The sequence below is a fragment of the Lissotriton helveticus genome, chromosome 3_1 (assembly GCF_964261635.1).
Source record: "Lissotriton helveticus chromosome 3_1, aLisHel1.1, whole genome shotgun sequence".
Taxonomy (NCBI): domain Eukaryota; kingdom Metazoa; phylum Chordata; class Amphibia; order Caudata; family Salamandridae; genus Lissotriton; species Lissotriton helveticus.
Genome location: NC_136061.1, coordinates 560,876,174 through 560,888,082, shown reverse-complemented (window position 1 = coordinate 560,888,082; position 11,909 = coordinate 560,876,174). Strand labels below are relative to the sequence as shown.

Below are 11,909 nucleotides of genomic sequence, written 5' to 3'. Positions count from 1 at the left end.
ACAAGCACCGTATTAAACTTGGCCTTCGAAAAATATATATTTTTCAATAAATCAGTCTAAAGCTGTGAAATAATTGTTCGAGACAAATCAAGATACAAATGTTGTCTTCAACCAAAACGTAGGGAAACAAATTAAGAAAACGAATTGTGTATGTATTAAGACAATAAAACATTTCTGTACCACAGAAAAGACTCAATAAAAAACAATTACTTCTGGTGTAGAATAGATCGTTTTTATTTACAACTCTTTGTTGGCAAAATGTGAAAGGGATGATTTTTAAATTGTTGAAGTTATTGTATGGTGCTAGGAAAGACGAGCACCGCTATTATTAGCATTCCTTTGTTCAATAGTTCAAAATACTCTAAAATGCAAGCACCCCAAAACAAATCAGGATGAACTGGAACACGCAGCAGTTCCATAAAATGTGATCTACTCTTTAGGCAATCTCCATCAATTCGATACAATTTTTGCTGAAAGTTCAGTTTCTGTGTGAAGGGTTTTTCAAGTGTCATTGATGATGGTGCTTGGTACCACCTACTGCTCATCTCGAAAAGGCCAAGTTCCTATTTTTGATGACAGTGCTGTAAAATCCACACAATTGTCAAGATCTTTTTCAGTTTAAGGTACGAAAAATTCTGAAAACATATTGGATGCCAGCATGACAACATACAAGATCAAGAAATAATTAGAAGTCTGTTATATGTTGCTTTGAAAACCATAAATAACCATTTAGGATTTAAGATTTATAGGCAGATTAAATTTCAGTCTGACTTTTTTTTTTACTTGTGTCGGGCGACATTCTCCATTCAAATGATTTGCTATAGTTCAGCATTCCTCTAAATCAAGTGTGTTTAATTCATCCTCTAGCTCATCCAAGTCCTCGCCTGTGAAGAGGTTTTCATCAACAGGAACTGCATCAATGTCACCATTTTCTTGAGTCATGTCCCCATCTTCTGAATCACTTTGCTCTCCATTCTCCAACTCACCTCCTGAAGCTTCACTTCGCTTATTTTCTGAAAAGAAACACAAATCAATGACTTAAGAGCAATTGACATTCCTATCTAAGCCACTAGACGAAAAAAAAAAATCAAAATATCAACGAGGATACATATGTGAAAAGTTAGAATGGATATTATGCTGGGCATTAGTGCTAAACATTCGTAAAACTTTTTTAAATGTATTTTTGAGCAGGCAACAATTCAACAGAAGCACAGAAACAGCTTTCCCCTCTCCACAAAATGTTTACATGTGAAAGATGTGCTGGGGTAACTTTCTCCATTAAAAAAAAATTGAAGTTTATTCCGCTTATTTTGTAATAGTAGGGATGTTATTATGATTAAATCTGTATTCTGAAAGGGCATCCCTTCAGTTTCGGACATTAGTGGAATAACAGACTTTTTACAAAACAACATCTGATATATTCCCAAAAGGTCTGAAAGCACACAGAGTGACTACGTGGCACTGTGATGCAAATGAAATTAAAGTAATATTTTTAGAACCATGCCCCTTACATCAGAGGTCTTCAAACTTTTGAAGGTTGAGAACCCCCCCCCCCCCCCCCAACCCCCCCCCCCCCCCCGCCACCCAAGCTCAGCTAGTTTTAGCTGAAATTTCTGGAATCTGGTACACTACATAATCGACCACCACGCGCATATCCCGGGCGATATATCCAGCAAATAATGTTCAACACAATAAGAGTGTTTAGTAAAGTGCAGGTTTGTGAGTGGGTGTGCTGAAATGACAGAGGCTTATTACACAGCTCAAACCACCATTTTCCTGGATAAAATGTGCGCATATTGTTTTTACTAGGATGCTTTATTTCACACGTGACATTGATTGATAATGAATATGCTACTTACCAGTATGCATCTGTTCTTGGCATGTAGGGCTGCTAACATTCATATCTTAGCATTAGATCGCCGCCTAGTGTTGGGTCCGGATGATCGCACATTGTTGTCCTGGAAGAGTCTTCGAAGTATCCTGAGATAGGTGGCTCCTCCCCTGGACTACAGTGCGCATGGGCATCGGCTCCATCCCCAGATTGTTTTTCGCCATTGTGGCAGAAGATGGAGTGAAAAGTGTAAAGGATGTCCATGCTAATGACTGAATACAATAGTATATCTGCAGCTGCGACAGGCACCGGGGAGGAGGGTGGGCGATATGAATGTTAGCAGCCCTACATGCCAAGAACAGATGCATACTGGTAAGTAGCATATTCAGTTCGAGGCATGTGGGCTGCTAAATTCATATCTTAGCATAGAATACATAGCAGTCCCTCCATCAGCGGCGGTTGCCCGTGCCAGCTGCAGAAACCTGAAAGAGTGTCTTGAGAACAGCCTGTCCCACAGCAGCTTGCTGCTTGGAATGTACATCAACACAGTAGTGTTTGGTAAAGGTATGTGGTGTAACCCACGTGGCTGCTCTGCAAATGTCCTCTAAAGGAATGTTCCCTAGGAAAGCCATGGATGCCCCCAATTTGCGTGTGGAGTGCTCCCTTGGGGGTATGGTTAGAGTGCGCTTGGCCTTTTGATAACATATTTGGATGCACTTAACAATCCACCTGGCTATTCCTGCTTTTGAAATGGGGTTGCCTTTGTGTTGTGGTGCGAAGGCAACAAAAAGTTGTTTTGTCTTTCTAAAGGGTTGTGTCCTGTCTATGTAGTACATCAACGCCCTCCGTACATCTAATGTATGGAGCATTCTTTCCGCTACCGTTTGTGGGTTTTGGAAGAATGCCGGTAAGTCAATAGTTTGGTTGAGATGAAACTGTGACACCACCTTCGGAAGGAATTTGGGGTTAGTGCGTAGCACTACCCTATTTGGAGGAATCTGAATGAAAGGCTCTTAGATTGTGAGCGCTTGTAGCTCACTAACACGCCTCAGTGACGTAATAGCTATTAGGAAAGCTACTTTCCACGTTAGGAACTGGAGTTCACACGAGTGCAGTGGCTCAAAAGGTGGTCCCATCAGTCTGGTGAGGACCACATTGAGGTTCCACACCGGAGCTGGTGGTGTTCTTGGGGGAATGACTCGTTTCAGACCTTCAAGGAAAGCTTTAATGGCAGGCACTCTGAAGACAGAGAGATGCTGCCTGTTTTGAAGATAAGCCGCTATGGCGGATAGATGTATCCGAATGGAAGTGTACGCTAGATTGCACTTGTAAAGATGCAACAGATAACAAATGATGTTAGGGATAGATGCGTCTAGCGGGTTGATGTCATTAGCAGTACAGTAAATGACAAAACGCTTCCATTTTGCAGCATAGCATGCTCTGGTAGTTGGCTTTCTTGCCTCCTTGATGATGTTCATGCATTCTGGAGGCAGGTTAAGGTATCCAAACTCTAGGACTTCAGGAGCCAGATCGCCAGGTTGAGCTGTTGCGGATCTGGATGCTGAATTTCTCCATGGTTCTGCGTCAAAAGTCTGGGCGTGAGGCGCAGTCTTTGATGCGGCACCACTGAGAGTTCGAGGAACGTGGTGTACCATGCTTGGCGCGCCCACGTTGGAGCAACCGGGATGAGAGTCATCGCGTGCTGCCTTAGCTTTCTTGCCACCAGCGGTATCAGAGGGGCTGGCGGAAAAGCGTACGCAAATTTGCCTGACCAGTTCATCCATATCGCATTCCCCTGCGACTGTGGGTGAGGGAACCTGGCGGCAAAGTATTGGCATTTTGCGTTTTCTTTTGTTGCAAACAGGTCTATCTCCGGATGACCCCACTGCTGGAAGTACGGGTGGAGTACAGATGGGTGTAACTCCCACTCGTGCATTTGATGGCTGTATCTGCTGAGCAGATCCGCCATCTGATTGTCCTTGCCCGGGAGGTGTTCTGCCATGAGGAAAATGTTCCTTTGAATGGCCCACTTCCACATGCTCTGAGCCAGATGAGACAGCTGTGGCGAGTGTGTGCCTCCCTGCTTTTGAATGTAGTACATCGCGGTCATGTTGTCCGTCCGGACTAACACTACCTTGTTGCACAGATGTACAATGAAGGACTTGATCGCCATGAAGATTGCCATCAGTTCCAGATAGTTGATGTGCATCTTCTGTTGCTGCGTCGTCCATAGTCCCTGCACTGTGTAAGTGAGCAGATGAGCTCCCCAACCCTGGAGAGATGCGTCCGTCGTCAGGATAATCTGTGGCACTGGCTCCTGGAACAGTCGGCCCTTGCAAAGGTTGTGTGGAGTCCACCAATGCAGAGTCGTATGCCCGACTGGTAACCAACACTAGGTCTGTTAAATTTCCCTGAGCCTGTGTCCACTGATTTGCTAAGCACTCCTGGAGCGGGCGCATATGTAACCGTGCGTGAGGGACTATGAAGATGCAGGAGGCCATCATGCCTATCAACTGCATGAACACTCTGGCTGGAAGCGAGTGTTGTGGTCTGAACTTCTGGATTAGAGACTGCATGCTGTCTATCCTGACTTGGTCTGGTTGAGCCATGGCCGTCAGGGTATTGATCGTCGCACCTAGAAACTGCCGGACATGTGCCGGCTGAAGATGCGACTTTGGGTAGTTCAACGAGAAACCTAGATTGTAAAGGAGGTGAATGGTAGTCGACATATCCGCGGCGCACTGTAGTTCCGACTTGGCTTGAACGAGCCAGTCGTCCAGGTAGGGGTAGACATGGATGTTCTGCCTCCTGAGGTGCGCTGCTACTGTCGCCAGACACTTGGTAAACACCCTCGGGGCTGTGGTGACTCCGAAGGGTAGGACCTTGAACTGGTAATGCTTGCCTTGGATAGTGAACCTGAGGTATTTCCTGTGGGACGGGTGTAGTGGAATGTGGAAATAAGCATCCTTGAGATCTAAGGTTGCTAAGAAGTCCCCTTGGTTTAACAAGGGAAGAATCTGTTGCAGTGTAAGCATATGGAAATGTTCCGACAGTATGTACAGGTTGAGGGGACGTAGATCTAGAATGGGCCTGAGAGATCCGTCCTTCTTTGGAATAAGGAAGTACAGGGAATATACCCCTGTTCCTTCCTCTCTCACTGGCACGAGCTCGATTGCGCCTTTTTGCAGCATCGCCACTACTTCCTGCTGCAATAAGTGCAAATGCTCTGCGGACATAGGCCGTTGCCTTGGTGGAATGTTGGGTGGAGTGGACTTTAACTCTAGACAATAACCGTACTGGACAAGTTGTAGCACCCACCTGTCTGTGGTGATGTTTCTCCAGACGGGCAGGAACTGCTGCAGTCTCCCCCCGACAGGTGTTAAGTGGTCGGGGGGCAGTGACAGAGAGTCACTGTTTGCTTGGGGTAGAGGAGCGGGAGTTGTTGTTTGCTCTGCTGCGACCTCTGTTGCTGTTATTTCTGTAACCTCCCTTGTTCTGTTTTGTGAACGAGGATTGTGCTCCACCTCTTGAGAATTGCGATTGCTGACCCATTTGTCCTCTGGTGACTCCACGTGCACCTGAGCGACGAAAATTATTGCCACGAAACTGTTGTGATTGTAGGGCCCCCATAGATTTAGCAGTTTCCGTGTCCTTCTTTATCTTTTCGAGGGTGGTGTCAACATCTGGACCAAACAGTCTATCAGGATTGACTGGCTGATTAAGTATGGTTGTCTGAATATCAGGATTAAACCCTGATATGCGGAGCCAAGCTTGTCGTCTCAGCATGACGCTAGTGTTGATCGCCCTAGCTGCTGTGTCTGCGGCGTCAAGTGCACACTTGATGGCTGCGTTGGAGATCAGTTTCCCTTCCTCAATAAGCAGTTTGGTGCCTTCTTGAAACTGTGGAGGCAGGTGTTGTACAATCTGCTCTAGGGTGTCGTAATGCGCCCTATCGTAACGTGCTAAGAGTGCTTGTGTATTTGCAATACGCCAAAAGTTGGCAGCTTGTGCCGCCACTCTTTTGCCCCCTGCCTCTAGCACTTTGGACTCCTTGTCTGGGGGAGGAGCTTCGCCCGTTGTCTGGGAGTTGGCCCGTTTCCTGGCATTTGCGACCACAAGAGAGTCTAGTGGCAACTGTCCCCGAATGTATGCAGGGTCTGCAGGTGCTGGTCTGTACTTTTTCTCGATACGTGGATTGACCACTCTCGCTCTGGTAGGTTCTTTAAAGATGTCAGCTGCATGCTTGAGGACTCCCTTCAGCATAGGCAGCGTTTTCACAGTTCTTTCAGAGACTGAAAAAGTGTCAAAAAGAAAGTCCTCTTCTACTGGGTCAGCATGCATGTCCACATCATGATTAGCAGCTGCCCTCTCAATGAGTGCATGAAAACCTGCAGAATCCTCTGTTGGGGATGCACGTGCACTGAAAGGCTGTGGGTCTTGCCCCACACCTTGGGTGCCTTGGTCACCAATGTCATCATATGCATCTGGATGTGCATCTGGTTCATTGATGGGGAAGGTGTATTGGTCCTCCTCATGATATCCCTCACCCTCAGAGTGTTCTGGTGAGGGAGTAGGGCTTCTTCTTGGAGGAGGCTGGATAGGTTCTATGAGGCCAGAAGCGTCCAGAGGAACCCTTTTTTTCTTTAGTGGGATGACATATGAGTCCAGAGGCTCAGAAGTAATCCTCCCTTTGTATAGGGTTAATTTGCCAGTGTTGGCGTCGATGAAATGCCCAGAATCGTCCTCTGATTCGGGTTCTCGACCTGAAGGTACCCCCGCCGTAGAAGAATCCGACTTCTTTGGCGTCGATTTCGTCGAAAAGGCCTTCGGAGCCTCTTTCGGCGGCAGAAGGAAGAGAAGCTTACTCTTAGGCTTTGCCGGCGTGTCCTTTGGCGTCTGAGGCGACGGTAACGGAGCCGACGTAGCAGCGGCCTTGTCCCTGATTCTCTGCAGCGAAGCGGCGATGGGGGACACTTCACTCACAGTGGCTTTTGGCGCTGACGAGGATGTCTTGACCTTCCCCTCGGATCCGACGTCATGGTGGCCTTTCGGAGTCTTGGACGCCGATGCAGTTGCCGTTGACCCAGAGTCCTTGGATCGAAGCGCATATGTGCCAACCTCCGACTCCACTACGCGTCCGACGGACGGAGTCCCAGTCGGAACCGGAGCCGTGCCGCTGGCCTTGGCGTGCTTAGACGGTGTCGCAGCGGTTGATCCGTGCCGACCACCCTTCTTAGAGGATCCCTCCTCTGGCGCCGATTTTGACCCTGTGGAATCGACAGACTTCTTCGACTTCTGCGGGCCGGAGGTCGACGGAGCCGATGCGGCGGCGGGTGCAGTAGCTTTCTGTTGGCCGGCCGCCATTTTAGGGACGCTCGAGTCCTTAAGTTTCAGTTTCGTTTTCGGGTCGGCCATTTTAGGCGTAGTCGATACCGTCGGTTTCGGTTTCGATCCGGCCTGCCCAGCAAGTATGTCCGTGGCCGGGCCTGAAGGCGGGGCCGTGGCTTGCGGTACGGGGTCTTGGGTAAGGCCAACTGGCGATCCCGTGACCCGATCGTGATCTTCGAAACCTTCGGGGCATAGCTCGTCCCCTGAGCTATCTGCCGCGGCCCCATAAATCTCTTCGACGTCCCCTACCTCGTCGACGTATTCAAGGCCTTGATCCACGACTCCGTCGTCGTCTTCCGGATCCGCCTCGACCTCCGTTTCGGGTGGGGATATTTGGAGATGATGACCCTGTTCATCTTCTTCTTGGTCGCCGAAGATGTTTTCTGGATCCGGGGCCGCTTGTCTGGCCTCCAGGCGCACCGCGCGCCGAAGCTTGAGAGTCTTTTTCGACCTGAATTGAGCGCAAGCCTTACACTTGCCGTCGTCATGGTCCGGTGAAAGGCATTTGTTACAGACCGGGTGCAGGTCTATATGTGGGTACTTCGACCCACAGAGCGGACAGTACTTAAACGGACTCCGCTCCATGCTGGAAATTCGTGGTCGTGTCGCGATGAGAAGGCCTCAATGTCCGAAGAGTGAAAAAACTCCGCTGAATCCGACTTCAAGAGTTGGAAGAACTCGAGACCGTGCGCAAACAATACCGACGCTATAAATACAAGGCCTTTTGGCCTTAAAAAGTTAGTTTTACTCGGTTTCGACAGAGAGAAGCCGAGACCGCATCCGAACCCAATGGCGGAAAAAAACAATCTGGGGATGGAGCCGATGCCCATGCGCACTGTAGTCCAGGGGAGGAGCCACCTATCTCAGGATACTTCGAAGACTCTTCCAGGACAACAATGTGCGATCATCCGGACCCAACACTAGGCGGCGATCTAATGCTAAGATATGAATTTAGCAGCCCACATGCCTCGAACTAACACCACCAACATAAATGTGACGGGTGTTCTGTTTTTCGCCACAGACGGTCAATCTGTGGATGGATTTTGCTACTGCCATCCTCAGGTTGTGCTCCACATCCAGGGACAGATCTACAAGGAAGTGCCGCAGCGTCGCCCTGCAAGTCCTTTGGTTGCGCCACGCTGCAGCACTTTCGAAGCACAGGGATGCAACATATTTACAAGAATATGACGCATCTCTGTGCTTCCCCCTGCGCTGGAGAACAAACTGCAGCCATGCGCTACCGTATGCATCCTTGCACCATGGTGCAAGGATGCCTGCGTCGCGGGGAGATTGATTTTGTGCAGAAAGGTGCACCTTCCTGCACATAAACAATCACTACAGGCATTTCCCTCTTTCAAAGCATGCTGTAGAATGCAGCAGGCATTGAAAGAGCGAAACATGAGGAGAAATGTAAACATTTCTTCTCGTTGCATGTAAATGTGTCCTTTTGTAATTTAGGATGACATGCCCATACTCGTGTACAGAGGCGCAACTAGACCCGAACTTTAGACCCGAACTTCGGGAGGGGGCTAACACTCACAGCCAGGGCTGGCCCCAGCACTTGTTGCACACAATGCAACAGTCTTTTTTGGTGCCCTCTCCCACATTTCCTCCTTCTCCATGAATTCCCTCACTACCACTCACCAACGATGCACCTCATCTCTCTTCATTTTTTTATAGCGCTACTCATTGTTTACTGTTTTGTTATGTTAATAATTTCTTTTGGAGCGCACGTTCAGCGGGAGGTTTCATGGCGCTGACTCTAGGGTATGCCGGGACCAAGCAGGAACTACACGTGGGCCTGTGTGAATAACCATGTCTTGAGCATCTTCCTGAAGCTCAAGAGGTTGTTGCAGGATCGGATTTCTAATGGCAGGGAGTTCCATAGTCTGGGAGCCTGAGTTGCAAACCTGCGGCCGGCCTGGCGATGTAGCTTAAAGGATGGGGTGGCCAGAAGTTGAAGATTGGCGGAGCGGAGGTTGCGCGCAGGGGTGTACCTAGGTAGAAGGCATGTGATGAATTTAGGACTGCGACCGTGAAGGGACTTTAAGATGATACAGGCCGTCTTAAATGCAGTGCTTTGAGGGATGGAGAGCCAGTGAAGTTTTTTTAGCAGTGGTCTGGCAGATTGCCATCTTGGTTGCTGATGGATTAGTCTGGCTGCCTGGTTCTGAACCAATTAGAGGCGTTTGCTGAGGCAGAGTGGAAGGCCCACGTATATAGGGTTGGCGTAATCCAGGTGTGATAGTACCAGGGCTATCACAACCTCGATCAGGGCAGAGTGGGTGAACATACGGCTGATTTTCCTGATCTTGCGGAGCTGGTAGAAACAGGAGGACACCACCGTGCCTACTTGGGTCTTTAAAGATAGGTCATCGTTGGCTTTTTACTGAGCTTGATGGGATGGGGGGGATGGGAAAAGGTCTTTGGGCCAGTAGTGTGGGCCCCAGAGGGATTGGCTATTCCCGTTCAGGACCAGCTCGGTCTTGGCGGGGGGTTTAGTTTCAAATGGTTATGGTCCATCCACTGGCGAATGTGAAGCATGGTGCCCTGGAAATCCTGAATTGATTCAGGGGAGTTGTCTAATGTAAAGATCAACTGGAGACCATCTGCATAGTTGAAGGTGCTTGATTCAGTCCCTGAAGGAACGGAAAACTAAGGTATCAAATATAAATTGAACAAGGGAGAAAGTGAAGATCCCGGAGGGACCCCACATGTCGTGGGTAGCTTAGGAGCAGTAAAAGGGACTAGGCGTAACGCCTGAGTGCAGTCGCTAAGGAAGGACCTGATCCAGCTGTGAGCCGCGCCACGGATGCCGGCCTGTTTGACACGGTCCATTAAGATGGTATGATCGACTGTGTCAAACGCGGACGAGAGGTCCAGAAGGACCAGGGCCTGAGGGATTCCTTTGTCGGCATTTCCTCTTAGAGCATCCAGTACTGCGAGAATTACTGTCTCGGTGGAGTGTGCAGAGCGAAACCCACTCACTTCTCTGATTTGCATGGTACACATTCTATGGAGCAGGCACAATAACCCTCTGCGCTGTGTTGGTGGCAGGAGTGCTCATGTGAGTGCACGGTGAGCCATGCGACAGTTTGAGAGTAGGGTAAGAGGAGTGACTGCAGGGTGAGTGAGGTGACCATATGAACTTGGGTGCAGATATAAGTGCAGAGTGGGACGAATTAATGTATGGGTAGTTGTGGGCTTTTTTGAGTGAGATTTCAGATTGAGAAATGAGGGGGACAGGTGAGTGAAGTGTCACATGAGCGCAGGTTGAGTAGTGCGCTCGTGTGTTTGCAGGGTAAGGTACAGGGTGAACAGCACAAGTGCAATGTGAGTGCAGAGTGATCACTGTGAGTGCAGGGTAAGTGGGTGAATGGTGCGAGTGCATGGGGATCAGTGTGAGTGCAGGGTGAGCGTGAAAGTGAAGGGCGAGAATGAGGAGCGAGTTGTCTGAATGCAAGGTGCATTCCCAGACACTTGAAGTAACTCAGAATGTTATTTACAGCAGCGTAGGGTTTCAAATGTGTTAAACTATTGCTAATATTGCAGTAACAAGGGGTCAGGGTGGAGGAAATAAATAATGTGGTGATCCTGCAACAAACTTCCAGTCTTGTGATTAGGGTTGCCAGCTCATTATTTTGATATCCCAGGCTGTACAAAAATAAGTAGTCACCTAAAGCTGTATTGTCAGTACTTGTCTGTGCATACTTTGAACAGCAAATATAAATAGAAATAACTTTTACTTGTGTTCTAGGGCTGCCGGAATAATCTATGGCTGATAATAAAAGGGAACATGCTTCTTTATTTATAACCACATTCAGTGTCAAGACAAGCACTTTGCAGTCTGTTCAAACACATGGCTGGCTGGCATTTTGCATGCCTGCCCGTGTAGTTTTAAAATACATTTTGTCTCCTTTCTGGGAAGAGCTAACCCTTCCAGGATGGGGTTAATTCATAGAGCTGAAATGCTTCAGCTGCAGTGGGAGGCAGGATGTCTCCACTGCTTAAACTGAGAGCAAAGGAACAGACGGTCATTTCAGCTGAAATGGGAGGCTAGGGGTCTCCTTTGTTATAATATCGAATGTGAAGGAACAGGCCTGTCTGTTTGTTTACCTTCGGTTTTAGCAGAGGAGACTTCCTGGACAAGGCTGAGCGCTAAAATAGTGCGTGCCGCCCTTATGGCGGTCGAATCTGTCCCTGGGGAAAGGAGGAGGTGGGAGCACTCCCACCTCCCCCATAAGCGTCCAGTAGGCGGGGTCCGACCTGTTTAGACTGGCCTGCGCCCCCCTTTTAAAAGGGGGTGTGGGGAGCAGAACAGTCTCTTGTTCTTACGTTCCCCACGGGCACAGCACCCGGGCCACCAGCGGCCCGTAACTTATTTTTATTTTTGCAGGTCGTCTTTCGTAGCAGTCCCGTGATTTCAGGCGGGCAAGGCCAGGAGTGAACTGTCTGAAGAGTAGTGGTGTGTTGCCTCCGTGATCGGGCGGGAACTGTCGGCAGCGCAGCGATGTGTGCTCGGAGGAGATTCTTTCTCGCGTTTCCATCTGAAGATCATAGCAGAGGATTTTGCCCCGTCCGTCCTCCGTTCTTGGCACTGGCGTGAGACCAGCGGAAAGGATCGCCAAGACATCAGTTAAGTGATCGGCAATTGTGTCTCCCGTGTGGGCGGTATCAGCGGCATACCAGC

At 48.9% G+C, this 11,909-nt stretch overlaps 1 protein-coding gene across 1 annotated transcript in view; it reads right to left on the bottom strand.

Moving 5' to 3' along the window:
* Nucleotides 1-218: 218 nt before the first annotated feature.
* The window catches only part of ZC3H15 (zinc finger CCCH-type containing 15), a 243,772-nt gene continuing 232,081 nt past the window's right edge, over nucleotides 219-11,909 (bottom strand). The window contains exon 10 of the mRNA XM_078680489.1: nucleotides 219-1,013. Within this exon, the coding sequence (XP_078536615.1) occupies nucleotides 826-1,013 (188 nt within the window). The 3' untranslated portion in view covers nucleotides 219-825. The remainder of the gene's footprint in view (nucleotides 1,014-11,909) is intronic.